General features: G+C 47.3%; 1 protein-coding gene across 1 annotated transcript; it reads right to left on the bottom strand.

Annotated features, from left to right (window-relative positions):
• Positions 1 to 840: 840 nt before the first annotated feature.
• LOC133883217 (cytokinin dehydrogenase 10-like) lies at positions 841 to 2,894 on the bottom strand. Its single transcript, XM_062322455.1, has 4 exons — positions 2,237 to 2,894; positions 1,705 to 2,111; positions 1,370 to 1,635; positions 841 to 1,267 (listed from the first exon to the last, which is right to left on the bottom strand). The coding sequence occupies exons 1-4, from the start codon at positions 2,892 to 2,894 to the stop codon at positions 940 to 942; spliced, it is 1,659 nt and encodes a 552-aa protein (XP_062178439.1). The 3' UTR covers positions 841 to 939.
• Between the last annotated feature and the right edge of the window lie 15,645 nt (positions 2,895 to 18,539).

Below are 18,539 nucleotides of genomic sequence, written 5' to 3'. Positions count from 1 at the left end.
AATCGTTTAACCTTTCTTGTGACATTGCTGATCTTAAATAATGTATGAATAATTTGAGATTTAAAAAAGCTTCTTTTAGCTGATGCTATAGTCAAAGACACAATAAATAGGATTCAATAGTCAATAGAAACATTATGATAACAATCTAATTCTCTAACAAACTCAAATATCTCTATAGCAGACATTAGTTGATCTGGCAAAGTCATTTGAAAATCTCTTAGTTCAGAAAAAAATATCATTTAACTCAATATAAGATGAACCATCATAAGAAAAAGTTTCTGCTGGGAGCTTAAGTTGAACCATAATCTCTCTTTGCGTAGATACTTTTAGACCTATACATGTATATGACTATGTACTATATACATAACTGAGTTAGGACCCCTAACTTTCAGAGACCCTAGGCTGTCAATCCCTGGTCCCCTTGCCCAGGGCCGGCCCTGTTCTTCGAAGGTAATTGTTGTAAACGTGACTACTACAATTGAACGCAACAATTTCTGCCGAAATTCCACAAGAAAAAACAACAGTTTCTTCCGTATAAATCTCAATAGGTGCGTACTTGAATGCTGAAATGTAAACGAGCACAGAGTCAACGAAACTGAAGTGCTTCCTTCCTTGAAGCACAATATTTGACTTTGCGCAACTTCGTTGCTTACATGATATATGGAGATGCATGTATATAAATCCACCCGAAATGAAAACGAAAACAAATAAAAAAAACAAACAAGCCATTACATATCAACTAGGATGGATGCTTCCCAGGATCAGCATCATCACAAATTCCCTATGGCCCCTAAAATTAACCGAAGGAAATCAAACAAAATAATAAATCAAATCGACCAGCCGCCACGAGAATCCTCTACGTGCAAGCATTTCCATTTCCTGCTTCACCCATCATGCGCGCATGCAGATTGCAGCGAGGCGACGAGAAACCTTCCGCTTCTACAGAGAATCAGAGGTGGCTTCGCCGGCCACGGCAGCCGGGAAGATCCCCTGCCCCGGTGACAGAATCGCCTGCGGGTCATACTTGCGCTTCAGCTCGGCGATCCTAGCCCATCTCTCCCCAAAATGCCGCCTCCAGCCGTTCTGTGACGCATGGTGCGGCAGATACTGCTTGCACCCGATACCCGCGCGGTCGCAGAACTCGAGCACCGCCTCGTTCTCGCTCTCCAGCCGCTCCAGGTCGCCAGCGGCCACCGCCGACTGGAGCAGCCCGACGGCATAAAACACATCGTCATCTGGTGTAACCGTCGTCATCCTATCATCCCACCTGCATTGATCATCATATACATAAGCAGTGGTAGTTCGTGACTTCACTCCAAAGCCAGATGTCTGTAGTTCCAGCCAGGTGCTGAGAAAGTAACGTAGGGACCTGTCTTTGTTGATGGGGTACATGAGGATGAGGCCGACAGGCTTGGCGTCCTTGAGGATGCCCTTGAATACGCCGGCATCGAAGTCGAGGATGCGAGATCTGGGGACGAAGAGATTGAGCCACGGGTGTGGCACGTCCCAGATGCCGGCCGACCGCAGATTCTCCTCCTCGAGGCCCACCCGGTCGAGGAACTGCACATATGGCACATCCCTGACAAATGCGAGCCCCGGAACAAAGCTTAGCTCTCCCAACAGCTTGTCAAGTTTCTGCACCAGACCATGTTCTAAACGTCAGCACGCTAGAAATGTCTGTATGGCACACTAGAAAATCTCTACCTGATCCACGGAGTTGGCGGTGTCATGGTCGTAGTACATTGCACCTTCAATGTAGTAGATTGCTTCGGACCGGGTCTCGAGGACGAGCCTTGCAAGCCGATCAAGTTCTGAAGCCAAGAAGAAGGAAGACGACCTTCGGCCCTCGGTGAGGGTCCGGTTCAATTGGACCTGACCCTCCACGTAGTCGAACCCAGATCCGCTAGCCCGTTTCGATATGAGCAGCTCCTGGTCACTAGTGAATGAGTGCACATCTGAGTAAGCTAGTCGGACCCAAAGAACCCGTTTAGGAGCGGGTTCGAGTCCAATCCGAGCTCGAGTTATGATCCCAAACTGACCCAATCCGCCCAATGCCGCGAAGAACAGGTCCGGGTTCTTGTCGGGCGAGCAGGTGATCATTTTGCCCATCCCTGCAACAGACATGGCTTGATCATTAGTTGACTGTGGTTTGAGATACTAATAAATAAATGGAGTAAACTACTTGGACACTTGTCAGCTTTCTTATTTGTATACATATGACCAGCAAGACTTGCACCTGTGACCACGTCAAGCTCGTGTACATTGGAGATCTGCGGCCCATGCCGGAACGCCTGCCCACCAATGCCAGCGTTGGAGAGCGTGCCGCCGACGGTGATGCGGAGGTAGTCGGTCCACACGCGCGGCGTGAAGTCATGCTTGAGCGTGGCGTGGAGGACGTTGCTCCACAGCTGCTCACCGCCGACATCCACCCACAGCTTCTCAGCGAACACGGTTACGCGGTGACTCTGGTCACCGTGCCCCAACGAGCACATGTCAACGACGACGCCACCCGGAGCAAGGGCCTGCCCGCGAGCAGAGTGCCCTTGCCCGCGGGGCGCCACGGTGAACGGCTTCGGCTGGGACAGAGAGAAACGAATAAGGGCGGCGATATCGGTGGGTGAGGTCGGGCGGAAAACCCCACTTGGAATGGCCTCCACAATGTGGCCGAAATCCGACGAGGCCTTGGCTGTTGAGTCGTGGTTGGTGTGGATCTTTGACACAATGTCTAGGGCAAATAGTTCATCGTCGGAGATGGCACCGCCGGCTACCATTTGTAAATGATTGGTGGAGAGGAAGCTGGTGATGGTGAGGAATGTAGCTAAATGAGCTTGCAGCATGTTGTGGTTACAAAAGGTTGGGATGGAGGTGGCGGAGCTTGAGTTTGCTAGTTGCATGAGACATCCTTGTGTGCGTTAAAGGTCAAGAACTCCTACATATTTATAGTTGAGAGCACAGTATTTTCAACTGGGTTGGTTTTGAAAATTGCATTCATTAATTGACTTCGGTGGGAAAATAAAATGTCATAGAAAAAAAACTTTGTCATCATTTCCTAGTTGACTCTGCACAAGACCTAAATGATTACTGGTCAATGCAAAATCACGACATTTCTGATCTTTCCAGGCCTAAGAATCGAATATATATTTTATGAAACATGCATGAGATACATAGACAAGTTTTATTCGGAAGTTGGGAGCAACGGTTTTATGGGGCCGGTATCGTTAAGCATGATTCATGAGGCACTAATAGTCAACCATTTGATGTTTTCAAATCATATCTCCGAGTCCATTAGTTTGAGAAATACAAACAATAGGAAATTATCTCTTGTAGAAATTTCAAACCTTATATCAACAGTACATGAAGAATGCCACAACCTATATTTTTCCGTGGCTACGACAACAGCGGCCTGTTTGGAAGAGGGCGATCACCTAGGAATTTAATATCAGCATTTAGTTCAAATTTATACTAAATCCTGGGGATTTGGATCTTGAAAAGCACCCTTTACACGCAGGCGCTGAAATGGCTCACCATTAGCAAACCCGAACCAGGTGGCTATTCGCAGAATTTGACTTGGAATAACAATAATATGGAATATGTGAGCAATGTTTCTTATAATCTCCATTCATGCCTTAAGGTCACTAGATTATTCAATCCTAAGTGTACAATCTTAATTTGGTACAAGGTCAAGTCTAGCTTCATTATGACTCTAGCAAAACAATCGCAGGATTATCGCCACAATTACATGCAGTCCTACCAAGTTTTTGCACAAAATGACTATGTATACACTAGTACAGAAAATATCATCATTACCATTTCAGAATCAGCATTATTGTCAGTTTCGGTTTTTGAATCAGCAGTGATTAAGCAGCACTAATAATCCATGACTATGACTACCAGTTACAGAATTAACAGTGATTGTACATATCACTACATGTATATATCATTGCATGTTCATATAACGAACTGGTTGTGATACAAACTATCACTGTCGGTTCTTAAGCTTATTCTACCGATTTATATACTTATCACTGCTGGTTCTAACTACGAACCAGCAATGATACTCAATTCAGGATAAAAATAAAATAAAATGAAAATAGCATACAATAATTTTACTGAGCTTTATATTATTATTCTCCAGAATTAGAGCTGTATATCATACTAATCTGTAATTAAGTCACTAAATCTATTACTGTACACTAAAAACAAAAGAGATGCACGACCGCGTGCAAAAAACCATAAACCTGCATGCGCAAAAAAAAAACACTTAACGTGCGCACGCGTCTACTGGTCGGCCACGACGACGAAGAAGTGGTAGTTGCTATCACCGCCACCGTCATCATCCTCGCCGTCGGTGTCGTCATCTCCATTGCCATCGCCGTCGCCGTCGTTGTTGTCGTCGTCATTGCCGTCGCCGTCACCGCTGCTGCTGTCATCACCATCGCTGTCGATGTCGTCTCCATCACTGCCGTCGTCGTCATCGCCATCTCCACTGTTGTCTCGGCCTCCTCCTCCTCCTCTTCTGAGCTTGGCCCAGGCCTCTTTGCCTTCAGTTTGTCAAGGAAGAAGTCCCCCACTCCATTGTCCTCGGAGGGGGACCTGCCAAATCATTGGAGTACGAGGTTTGCACCTCGTCTGAGCTCTCCAATGGGGCCTCCGCCTCATCATTGAATGATGGCGCGGGTGTGGGTGGTGTGGCCAGAGAAGGTGACGCAGAGACGATAGTGGAGTGGCTAGAGCAGGAGAAGAATCGTGTGGATCCATCGCGTGGCGGTGGCGTCAACGACGGTGGAGGGGAGAGGGTGTGTGTGTGTGAGAGAGAGAGAGTGAGAGAGTGAGAGCTCCTATAATCGAGTGTGAAATATTTAAAGGTGCTCGGGAGAAGCCGAGCAGGTGAGCGCATGAACTTGTACGTTTTTTTGGGTATCACCGCCAGTTCGTAAATACATTCGACAATGACAGACATTATCACTACTGGTTATTAAAGGCACATGTTTGATAAAGTAATATTATTATCAGATCATGTTATGAACCGGCAGTGACATACATTATCACTATTGTTAGTTCTAGCGAGGAACCGACATTGATAATTTGAATATTATTGCCGGTTCGTGTTGGCTCGACTTTTTATGTGCGTCTTGAGCTTATGAACTAGCATTGATATATTATCACTGTCGGTTATTACATAACTAGTAGTGAAAGGGGTAGGGATGACCCTTTCCGTGGTAGTGATAATTACATAGCATATGTTCATTTAAACTTAATGTTTTGCGATATATATCTCCATGAATAGTGTTTATTCATCAATGCAGTAAATGAACTCTAATTTGCAGTATTTTGGTAAAAAAAACCTTTGACATATAATTTAAATCATAACATTATAATTGAGCTCAAAGAAAGGTTAGTACAAATGTTAAGGGAGGAGGAAATAAAGTGGTACCAAAGAGGGAAAACAACATACTTGTTGCAAGGTGAGTGCAATACTAAATACTTTGAGCTGGTAGCAAATGGAAGTTGAGGAAATCACAGATTCTTCAGCTAGAACATGAAGCACAAGTGATTAGAGGGGAGGAAACAATTAAATCCTGTATTACTAATATTACAAAGGTTTGTTTGGTCCTCTAGAGAGTAGTCATTTCTCTATGATTGAAACTCACCAGGATGATATTCCACAAGTGACCAATACTGAAAATGCAATGCTATCTAAGATGTTCAATGAAAAAGAAGTGAACCAGACAATATTTGAAATGAAACATAATGAAGCCCTAGCTCTAGATGGTTTCCAAACATAATTTTATTATGTATTTTAAAGATGACTTGATCGCTCTCTTTTTATGCGTTCCATAAAGATACTTTGCCTCAGTATAGCTAGAACTTTGGGTCATTACCTTGCTGCCAAAAAAGTCAGATGCTTCACAAATCCAATTGACAATAGTTAGTATAAAACTACCGTATCCGGATACCCTAGAGTTTTCTACATTCTCGGGATATTATCTCTATCCCTGGGAATAGAGTACCTGGAAGTATTGAAATAGCCCACATATACCCAGAATATCTCATAAATAAGGAAGTTTATCTCTAAGAATGATAAGGAAGGACTCCAAAGGCCATACGACGACCCCATATATATACGAAGTCAGATGACTCTATGGTGGAGCAAGCCAATTGATGTCCATACAAGCCATTTAAGCCTTCTGAGCTTTAGATCTACATCCGCCATCCTCCAAGACTACACACAAGGGATCCCCTCGACTAGATTCAGATCTATCTAGGCTAGCTAAGACCCCCCTTGTAATCAGTCCTGGAGATCAATACAAGACAAATAGGATATAGAGCTATTATCCTAAGGGAGACCTAAACCTATAGAAATCTCCGTGTGTGCTGTGTGATTTGTCTATATGAAGTTTCCACTACATTTTCTATAAGTTCGTAAGATTGGTGGTTCATGAATCGTCGATAATTGGCACCGTCCGTGGGGATCGATCCCAAAGACCACAAATCTTCAACACATTACGTGATGTCGCCCTCACCTAAGCCTTCACCAAGGACCAGCTACTCAAATGATGTAGCAAAATGCTCTTGGAGAGATTGAAGCGACCATGTTTAGGGCATGTATGTTATTTTGGTGATTAATGACAACATAGTCAATGGCATTAACATGTTTGCCAAGTATATGCTTTGTTAGGTCCTATGGATGCGATACATGAAGAAGCCACCAAAGTCGGTACAAAGATTGGTTGAATTGGATAAGTCTTAAGAAAAATAACTATACTAGAAGGTCTAACGCAGATAAGATTGTACATGTTGGAGCATTTCAGATCATGGCAACTGTACACGCCGAATGGTCCGGTGATATGGAGTTGAATACGCTATAGTATTTCTTGTAGAGAAGATTGCAAGTGTTAAGGACTGAAGATCAACACACTGGATGGTCCAGCGCATTGATGATATACACGCCGGAGAATTTTGTGCAGAGAAGAAAGTGGCTCAGTTGATTGAAGCAGTGTACATATGGTCCAGTGATAGATCTGGTGAACATGCCGGAACATCTGATGTTCATAGAAGGTTTGAGTGGGGTTACAACGGCTAGATTTTTGGATGATGTACACGCAGGTTGGTCCTGTGAGTACAATGTTATTTACACCGGATCATGTGACGTATACAGTAAAGTTGAGTCATTGGGGCAACGGCTAGTCCGTGGAGTTGAGGCTTGTTTGGAGAATTGCCATTAAGGACCCTGATGTCCCTTGGCCTCAGAAGCCTAGGCCCAAAGACCACCAAGTTTTGGCCCCCTCTGGGGCCCCGAGCTCTGAGGCGGTCCCAAAGGTCGTGCCTCTAGAGACCCGGAGCCTTCCAAGCCTTCAAAAAGATCAACCACGAGGAGGCCCACAGGCCGCCCCCATGTGCAGTGAGGTGATCAGCATGTAATGCTGGTGTAGTGGTGGCTGCCTGACACCATGGTGCAAGTGGTGGCCGCCTGACACAATGGCACAGGTGGTGGGCGCCTGACATGCTGGTATAGTGTGTCACCGAAATAGATGACCCGTTGCCAGGACAACTACCTTACCAGTTGTATGGATAATTACTGGGCTAGCCCTCTCTTTGATGTACAATATAAGATATATACCTTTGCCTGCCTCCTATGGGCACATTTGTATATTCATACTCTAAATATTAGTATAAATACAGACCCTTGGCTATTGAGCCAAAGGGGAAAAAAAGATTGTCTAGATAAATTTGGTGTCTCCTTATTCTCCGCCTCTCCTTCAAGCTTGAGCTATTCATGTGACTTGGCTCTCGCTGCACTTTGTTTATGGAAGAAAATTTCTTTCACCAACAGTGGCACCGTCCATGGGGAGAGAATAAGTGTATAAACACTAAGAGAGGTGGGATGCCACCAAAGAAATAGCCTACCGAGGTGGCGGTCAATTCCCTAGCCATGCCCATGTGAAGGTCCACGTGATCACTGCACCCAAACTCACACTTCGTGGATACCAGCCCCTCCGTAGGCCAAAATGAGAACCCTAGGGCCAGTAGTGGTCCGAACGTGACCCTGGCCATGGTTGACACCAGGGACCCCACCGGTTTGGGGCCCCGTGACAGCAACAAGGTGCGGACCTCGGGGCATCTCGGGGGTTGCGACTGAGGCCATGACCGCACAAGCTGCCGTAGCCGACTAGTAGGCACACATAGCGGTTCTCCAAGCCCAATTAGAGGGCTATAGGCGGCCCTACGGGTGGCCCAACCACCTATCTGCACAACCGTTGTGGCACCCACAGTAGCTAACGTTGCACTGGTTCGGGCTCTAGGGCTAACGAAGGCCTTGTCATCACGACACATCATCACCACATGTTATCCACAGTCAACCAGTAGGTGCTAAGGCTTCTAGCCCATCAACATGAGGCCCCACTCATCTAATCCGACTCTCCTCTTCTGGCGGACCTATAGGCAATACCCTTCCCATATGGGTTCCGAACCCCCAAGCTGCCTAAATCCAAGGGTGATTTGGACCCAGAGGAGTTCACTTGCGCATACACCCTAGCCATCGACCCCAACAGAGGCAGGCATGCCACGACGACCAAGTGTTTTCCTCTCGCTCTGGAAGGGGTAGCCCTTTAGTGGTTCTGGGCGCTTGAGCCTGGGTCCATCTATACCTAGGCCCAAGACATAGACTCTTACTGCAACAAATTCCAGGGTACCTTCGTTGAACCTGTGACCTCGGGGAGCCTATATGCGATCAAGCAATAGCTTGGCGAGACCCTTCCGACAATACTTCCAAAAGTTTGCCCAAACTAGGGCCTAGGTAAAGGGCATTTCAGTATTGTGAATCATCAATGCTGCAACCCTAGGCTTGGCCTCCGGATCTCTCTTCAATCAGGTACATCGATGCCCGGTGCACTTGGTGAGCACCCTCATGTGCAATTTTGAGAAATACGCAAGAGCGGAGGAAGAGCGGCTTTGTCGAGAGGTCACAGTTCTCCCCATGGCACCCAACGCTGAGCACGAATAGCCGGCCTCACAACCAGGCTCCTCACATGCCCTGCCACCTTCATTGGAAAAAAGGAGCTCTGAGGAGGCCGAAGGCTCCGGGATGCGAGGGCCCCAGCAACGGCAATGACATGGCGTTCACAACATCGCTCAAACCTAAGGTGCTCTGAACCCATCTCATTCTGGGGGGGCGTAGTTGGGGACGCTCTGGAGCTTTCCTAGAGTGGCAACATGCACTGAGCCGACAACCAAACGAGGGATACTGGTGCGCCCTATACAGGGCAAGACGTTCCCAAAGCACTAAAGATTCCCGGACCCTCATCACCTTCCGAGAAGAATACCTCGAGAGACAAGCAGCACGTGTGGTGGGGGATTGAGCCGGCGACGAGTAACGTGGGGGTCATAGGCTGGCAGTAGGCCGCCAGATTGACCACCTGGCCTTGCTAAACCATCCTTGCTGGCTCTACCTCCACCATCTTCACTGCCAATAGTGCAACACGTCGACGAGGGGGGTCATTCTAGACAAGTAGTCCTCATCATAATAGGAGGAGGACCTTCCGTTGGTTCCTCAAAGTGATAGTGGCGAGACTATGCGCGGGGGGTCAGCCACGTCGGGGCCACCGGCATCCACCGTCGAATCCTCGAATGGGTTGAAGCCCCGGTGACTTTCACCCATAATGATGCTATGGGGGTAAACTTCCCCCATACCGACGCGCTAGTCATCACCACTAACATCACCGAGGTTGAAGTCCCGAGGGTGTTGGTTGATAGAGGAAGCTCTGCAGATATCCTCTTCGCACATGCCTTTGACCAGCTCTGCATTCTGCAGAGCCGACTCTCCCCAGCCCGAAGGCCTCTCCAAGGATTCAACAGGGCTCCCCTCGATGCCCTGTATCAAATAGAATTACCAGTCACCTTCGGTGAAGGCCCCGCTATGCGGACCAAGATAATCACCTTCGATGCCGTAGACATGCCATACACCTATAGTGTCACCCTAGGCCAGAGTACCCTTAACTAATTCGGAGCAGTCCCCCATCACAACTACCTCTGCGTGAAGATATTAGGGCCTCAGGGGTTGATCAACATCCATGGTTATCAACACCTAGCTAGGTGCATCGAGTACAGGCACTCGACCTCACTCGTTAGTTGCCACATGCACAACATGGCCGAAGGCCCTCTTGAAGACTCCTCTCCAACGTGCCCCAAGCACTAGGCCCCATTGAAGCCCCGACCGGAGGGGGACATTAAGCACGTTCCGTTGGGTATAAGGAACCCTGATCTAATGTTCCAAATCAGGGTAGACCTCGCTCCGGGGAAAGAAGCCTAGCTGGTAGCCCTTCTAAAGGACAACTCTGATTATTCGTGTGGTCTCCGCAGGATCTCTCTGAGGTAGATCACCGCATCATTGAGCATACCCTTCGGGTCGACCTGCAGGCTAGGTCGGTGCGACAGGGGCTTCACAAGCTATCAACCAAGCGAGCAAAGGCCACAAAGGAGGAGGTCCAGAAACTTATAAAGGCCAACATCATCCGGGAGGTTATCCACTCAAAGTGGCTCTCAAATCCCGTCCTAGTCAAGAAGCCTAATGAAAAATAGCACATGTGCATCGACTTCACAGCGCTCAACAAAACCGGCTCTTGAGATCCCTACCCGCTCCCTCACATAGACCGGTTGGTGGACTCCACCACTAGCTACGTGTTACTGAGCTTCCTGGATGCATACTCCGGGTACCACCAGGTGTGGATGGTCACTGAAGATGAGGGCAAGACTAGTTTTATCACCGCCTTTGGGGTGTATTGTTACGTTCGGATGCCCTTTAGTCTCCAGAATGTTAGAGCCACCTTCTCCTAGCTAATATGGAAAATTATAGAGCAACAATTAGGCCACAACATGGAGGCCTATGTCGATGATATAGTCATGAAGAGCAAGCTTGAAGCAGACCACATTGCGGACCTTTAAGAAACCTTCAATAGCCTCCAGGCCGCTGGCGTACGGCTCAACCCAGAGAAATGTGTCTTCGATGCCAAAGCCAGAAGGTTACTAGGGTACCTCATTTCCATGCGTGACACTGAGGCTAATCCCAACAAAATCCATGCCATTACTGAATGGCACCCCCACCAATCCGAAGGACGTCCAGCGCCTAGCCGGTCGCCTAGCTGCCCTCAGCTGTTTCCTTACCAAATCCGCCTAGCACAACCTTTCATTCTTTAAAACATTGAGGGGCTCTGGCCCATTCACATGGATGGCGAAGTGCCAGGAGGCCTTCAAGGCCCTCAAAGCTCACCTATCTAACCTCAAGACTCTCACCATACCCCTTGCGGGCGAGGGGCTCCTCTTGTATGTATCTGTCTCTACCTCTGCTGTGAGCGGCATACTCGTACGAGAGGAGGAGATGGAAGACCGCTCTATTTAGAGGGTGGTTTACTACATTTCGGAGGCCCTAGCTGATGCTAAAACATGCTACACGTAGCTCGAGAAAGTGGCAGATGCCCCTTGATGGCCTCCCATAAGCTTCAGCACTATTTTCTCGCCCACGACATCATCATGCCAACTTCATACCCTCTGGAGTGACATGTTCTGGAATCAGGAGGCAATGAGATGCATAAGAAAATGGGTTGTAGAACTAGCACCCTTCGCGATGAGGTTCGTTGCCTGCACAGCCATTAAGTCACAAATCCTGACAGACTTCATCACCGAGTGGACTCTCCCAGCCAAAGGACCCCTGAGGCCCCTCTCGAAGACATATGGACAATATATGCTGACAGAGCCTATGGATCCAATGGCGTAGGGGCCAGAGCCATCCTCATCTCCCCAAGATGCCAGCAAGTGGCATTTGTAGCCCGCTTGGAGTTCAAGGCCACCAACAACATCATCGAGTACGATGCCGTCCTCCTCGAGCTCTGCAAGGCTCCGCCTTAGGGGCCACTCGGGTCATTATCAAAATAGATTTACATGTTGTTGCCGGGCATATTGATAAAAGCTTTCAGGTTCGACATCTGGAGCTGGTAAGGTACCTCGACGCCATCCACAAGACTGAAGGATTCTTCCAGGGCATTTCAGTGCGAAGCATACCCCACACCGACAACCATCAGGCAGATACCTTGGCAAAGGCCACAACCAGAGGCGGAGTCCTCCCTATGGGGGCCTTCTTCAAAGTCCTCAACAAGGCAACAGCAGGTGGATCCTACAAAGCCACCGCCACTGTCCTACCCATTGGGCCTTGGGACTGGAGGGCCTCCCTCTTGTCTTTCTAAAAGGAACCAAAGAACTTGATGACCCGGTTGAACTTTGGCGTATCCAGCAGGGCGCTAGGGGCTACCTCTTGGTAGACGGAGCCCTTTACAAAGCTGGAGTTTGCAACCCTCTCCTCTGATGTGTCACTAAGGAGCAGGGGGCTGACCTCCTAAGGGAGATCCACGAAGGGCTCTGTGGTAGCAACCTCGCATCCCGCGCCCTCGCAGGTAAAGCACTCCACCAGGGGTTGTATTGGCCCACTTCATGGCTGAGGTAGAGGAACTCATCCACACCCGCCAAGGGTGCCAGTGGATGGGATGCCGGAGCCACCATCCTCCTACCCCACTATAGCCAATCACTCTCGTCTGGCTCCTGGCGCGCTGGGGGATGGACTTAATTGGGCCATTCCCTTGAGCCAAGGGAAACCTTCGGTATGCAATTGTGGCCTTGGAATACTTCTTCTAATGGATTGAGGACGAGCCCCTTATAGCAATCACATCCAAGAATGTCTAGAAGTTCTTCTGGAAAAACATCATATGCCGCTTCAGCATCCCAAGACACCTCACTATCGACTATGGGACACAGTTTGACTCCGGCCTGTTCCGGAAATTCTGTGCTAACCTCAGCATTAAGATGCGCTTCACTGCTGTTTGTCACCTATAGTCCAGCGAGGCAGTCAAGTGTGCTGATGGAAACATCCTTGCTGCACTAAACTGATGCCTCGTCGGCCTCGCTAAAGGCCTATGGGTCAAAGAGCTCCCAAAGGTGATGTGGTCCCTCCGCACTATGTCTACCCGTCCCACTGGGTTTACCCCGTTTCGTCTCCTATTCAACGACAAAGCCATGACACCAGCAGAAATCAAGGGATGCTTCCTCTGGGTCCACTTATCAGAAACCATCGAGGAAAGGGAGGTATCCCTAGACCTTATTGAGGGCACGAGGCTTCATGTCGTTCGAAACCTCGACCACTATATCATTGAAGAGAAATTCTACGATTTGCCATCGAATAACCACAGATTCTACGATTTGCCATCGAATAAATTCCGTTTACTTCTATAACATCGAATAAATGATTTGGTTCCTTATCCGCCATCGAGCCATCTGAATTCCGAAACTGCCCTTCGCGGGACTCGTTCAGCCCATTATGAACAGTACCCGAGAGCTCTAAAAAGTCACAAAAAAAATGTCAATTTTTGTGCACGCTCTATAATTCATAATCAACCCATTTTAACTGTATTCACCTAAAAATACTGTGTAGAATTCAAACTAAAATTCCTCAAAATGTGCTACTTTTGTAATACTGTGCATTTCAAAGAACTCACTTTTTCACCGCGGGAGATAATTTTAGAAATTATTACATCACATTAGAGGAATATTAGTAAATTTTCTCAGATTTTTTGTAAATTTTTGTGAGGCTTAAAAATTGCGAGAAGTTACAAAAGTAGCACATTTTGAGGATATTTAGTTTGAATTCTACACAGTATTTTTTAGTGAATGCAGTTAAAATGAGTTGATTATGAATTATAGAGCGTGCACAAAAATCGACATATTTTTTTTGACTTTTTTGAGCTCTTGGGTACTGTTCATAATGAGCTGAACGAGTCCGGCGGAGGGCAGTTTCGGAATTTTTAAAAAATCAGATGACTCGATGGCGGATAAGGAACCGAATCATTTATTCGATGGTATAGAAGTAAACGGAATTTATTCGATGGCAAATCGTAGAATCGGTGATTATTCGATGGAAAATCATAGAATTTCTCATCATTGAAACCAAGGCTTGGTACGATCCTAAGGTCGCACCATGAGCCTTTAATCCTAGAGATCTAGTCTTTCGGCGAGCACTAGCTCCGGGGAAGCTGCACAACAGATGGGAAGGGCCATACCTCATCCTTGCATCTAATAGACTGGGCTTGTATCACTTGGCGGAGATGGATGGGGCCCTCCTTGAGCACACCTAGAACACGGAGGCACTCCAGAGGTACTATGTATAAAACCAAGAAGCTAGCAGAGCATCTCCAAGAGCACATGTATATGCAAATAAAAAGTTAAAGTTTCAGTTCAAGCCATTGAAATCAACAAGTCATACATCCAATAGGGGATGCCAAACGGAGATCCCACTTCAGAACAAAAAAAAAGAGTAGCAAAATCGGAGGCCCTAAGGCTCGCACAGGTGTTTCAGATGCTGTGCCCTACCTTGAAAACTGATGCAGTAGTGCCCACTATTAGAAGAAAACGATTAACTAGAGGATGCCTCCTCGGCCTTCTCCATGGCTTCCTCCTTGTCCTTCTCCTCTTCGTTGATCTTCTTTTCTAGGAGATCCCAGCCAAGCTCCTCCTCATCATCAGAGATGTTGACAACCTCGGTAGGGGCAACCACATGAGCCAAAGGTCAGCTCGGGGGTAGACGAGCATGTCCCCTTGGTTGGGAACGTGGGACAATGGTGGTTGGCGGGAATCCAGCAAGCAAGGCTCGGAGATCACCCGCCCTCAGTGGTAGTATAGCTAGGGGGACCAGCGCTGGTGTTACTGGTAGGTCACCCTGGCCATTTGCGCCTGGACTAGGAGGCGACGCTAGAAGAGGTTCAAAGAACAAACCTCACCTTACTCAGTGCCAAGAGCGTCCCAAGGGTGCACCTAGCTTATAAAGCCTCTCGTGATGAGTCTTATTCCATATCTAAAAATAAACAGCCACATAAATGCCCTAATTTTTCGCGCACGTGTCCCATCACAGTATTACCCAACCTACTTTCGGCGCATGCAAGTGGTAGCCGGCGCAAAATACTAGGAGTCAAACGAAGCGATTTCCCTACGGCAGCCTTACCATGTGGTAGGGTTTCTGACATACAGAACCCATGGTGATTTAACTCACGACCCATACCAATTCTACTTAAGTCAGGCCCACTACCTTCATCATACCCATCAGTTACTTACTACAAGTCAAGTCACATCGCTACCTCAACACCTTGAAGGCATCAGCCTTGGTCATATCGAGGTCCAAAACCCTCCGCCCCTCGAAGGCACTGCCTCAGCCGCGTTGAGGTTCAAACCCTCCACCACCTTGAAGACATAAGCCTTGGTCATGTCGAGGTTAAAACCATCCACACCTCAAAGGCATAGCCTCAGTCGCGTCGAGGTCCAAATCCTTCGCCAAGAGCATCGAGGTCAATACCCTCCGTACCTCAAAGGCACTACCTCCATCAGTTACTTACTACAAGTCAAGACACATCGCTACCTCCCTCGACGGTATCGGCCTTGGTCATGTCGAGGTCCAAAACCCTCTGCGCCTTGAAGGCACTGCCTCAATCGTGTCGAGGTGAAAGCCCTCTGCCACCTCAAAGGCATCCGCCTTAGTCGCGACGATATAAAAACCCTCCACCACCTTGAAGCATCAGCCTCGATTACGTTGAGGTCCAAATCCTCCACCAAGAGTGTCGAGGTCAAAACCCTATGTAGCGAAAATGGCTCTATTAGGCCATGATTGTGATTTTGGTGATTAATGACAACATAGTCATTGGAACTACCATGTTTGTCAAGTATATGCTTTAGTAGGTCTCATGGACGCAATACATAAGGAATCAACCACAGCAGGGACAAAATTTGACTGAATTGGAGAAGTCCTAGGGGAATTACTCTTATCGGATGGTCCGGTGCTCTATGTGTTGAACTCACCGAAGCATCTCTAACAAAGGGGGAGAGAAGGTTGAAGACTTCACCTAATAGTCTGGTACTCAGCAACGTATAGCACCGGAGCTTTATCTACCGAGAAGAGCAAAACTGAGGAGGACATCGGATAGTTCTGTGTTGATGAAGAAGGTGCACACCAAAGTATTTTGGCTCGGGACAGAAAAAGTTGAACTCACTGGAAGGTCCGGTGATCAGTGGAAGATATACATTGGAGCATTTCTTGTAGAGGTGATTCTAAGTGTCGAAGAATGAGGATGAACTGATCAGATGGTCTGGTGTCAAGAGGAAGTGCACCAGAGGCTTACACTGAAGAAATTTGCACAGAGAGGCTACAGAGGCTTAGATGGTTCAAATATACTCATCAGATAGTCCGGTGATAGAGATGAAGTATACACCGAAGTGTCCAGTGTTCATAAAGGTTTTGAGTGGGGGTTCCAATGGCTAGTTTTTGAAGATGTACTCATGAGATGATCCGATGTTAGTACTACTGTTCTCATCGGATCATCTGGTGTTAATAGCTTTTCTGAGCCATTGAGGAAACGGCTAGTTGGCAGGTTTGAGGCTATAAATACCTCTCCACTCGGTTATTTGAAGGTGTGGCATGCTGCTGGAGTCCAAAGAAACACAGAGACACTTGAGAAGATATCCAAGCCACCAAAGTGCTTAATGTGATCATCCAAGGCAATTAAGCACACACTTAGTGAGTGATTAGTGATTATATGCCTAGAGAGAGTTGCTACGTGATTGCTACCTAGAGAGTGGGTCGATGAGTGATCCTAGCTTGTACCAGGTGGTACGGTGGCACCTTGGAGTCTTGGTGACTTGCCGACACCTTGAGTCGGAGTTCCTCAAGCTTGTTGACCCTCCAATTTGGTGTGGAGTGGTAGCAATATATATGTACATGGACACAAAGATCCTTACCTTGGTGGCTCTAGCTCTGAATTGAAGACGGCGACAAATGATTGGAAGAGAGGCTTGATGTGAGCCTTGCCTTTGTGGCTTGGTGGCTCAAGAGCCATGATAAGAAAAAGAGTCTTGGTGACCGGGAGCATATCCTTAGTGGAGATCCAATGTGAACTAGGGGTGACGTTTATGCCATTGTTACCACATGATAAAAATGCCTTGCACCGAGTTTGCTCTCTCTACCTTATTTATGTTTTCACATTTGTATGCTTGTAATTTAACTTTCTAGATAGGTTGCAATCTCTTTTGAACGGTAGAGTAGACATACTAGATAAACCTAGAGCACATTTAGATAGAAATTGATATAGGTTTATCTTGTGAAGTTTTTGGAGCTAAATAGTTTTAAATATCCTAATTCACCCCTACTCTTAGGATGTCACTGATCTCTACAAATGAGGGGTTTTATGGCAATTTTACCCCCTCGGCCAACAATGAGCCGGTGATCAACTGGGTGGACCTCGACGAAAACCTTATCGGCGATGACTACAACGATGAGGTAAGTCACTTTATGGATCAATGTGCCAAAGACTACAACATTGAGTTCGTACCACTCAGCTGCGAAGACGATTGCGTGATCGACGTTCGCCACATGTTGGGATCCTCCCTTGTGGCTTCCGACAATATGGATTGTCGAAGAACCTACCTAGAGAATTCCCCCGATTATAAATTCATAATGGATCTAGACTCCTCCTTCGGTGAAGATTACCCTCAAGAAGTCTTTGCCATTTGAGACGGGGATGCTGGTTTGACTAATCATGAGGACAACCACCCCGTAAACACGCGGGTCCCTACTGCTCCTACTATGGGAGATAATAGCCAGCCTCCGCTGATGACAACTCTTCATATCTCAAATTCCAATGGGACCCAAGATCTCATGTCTCCTGACCATCAATAGGGGACCCAACGCTTTATATGCAACATCATAGAGACTCCTCCTTCTACAAGAGACCCTCCAATGACCCATGTTGCAGATTTGACTACCCCTGATGGCAAGGGTTGGATCAACTCGATTACCAGCTTAACCAAGGAAGCTATCCTCCAGGGTGAAAATTCTCATTTGACCCTTCCTATGGTGACTCGGATTTAGAAAAATGTAACCCCCGGAATAAGGGAGTCCTAGAAGACCTCACCGATCAAAGACCATCCCATATCTATGTGAAGTCATCAACCGGTAGAGATGCTCGAAGACCCTCGAGGAAGAGTTGACTGCTCCTCAGAAGTCTAATCGAAGGATGTCCCGACACCGCTCAAGTAGGAGCCATGGACGATCTCGGACCCTTGTGGGTAGAACACCTATGGCTACCCAAACCGAGTAAGGCATCATCAATCGGTGCCAGGCCTTCTCTCTGGATCTGCGAAAGGTGAACTAGTCGGCTCAGTTCTGGCCTGGGTCGATCGAGAAGTACAATGAGAACACTAATCTCATAAAATCCTCTAGATCACCATGGCCATCCAAGTGGCTGGCGAATTACCTCTCCACAACCCTTGATGGGTTAGCCACGACATGGATGACCAATCTACCACCAGAAATGATATACTCCTGAGAGTATCTCTACGACTAATTCCGAGCCAACTTCTAGGGTATGTATGTCCGCCCTGGCATGAAAACAGACCTCTTCCATTGCATATAGATAGAGAAAGAAACCTTGCATGAGTTCATCTATCACTTCAGCAGC

Source organism: Phragmites australis, chromosome 10 (genome assembly GCF_958298935.1).
Source record: "Phragmites australis chromosome 10, lpPhrAust1.1, whole genome shotgun sequence".
Lineage (NCBI taxonomy): Eukaryota > Viridiplantae > Streptophyta > Magnoliopsida > Poales > Poaceae > Phragmites > Phragmites australis.
Note: the sequence above shows the minus strand (reverse complement) of the source record. Positions and strands in the feature narration are given on the sequence as shown.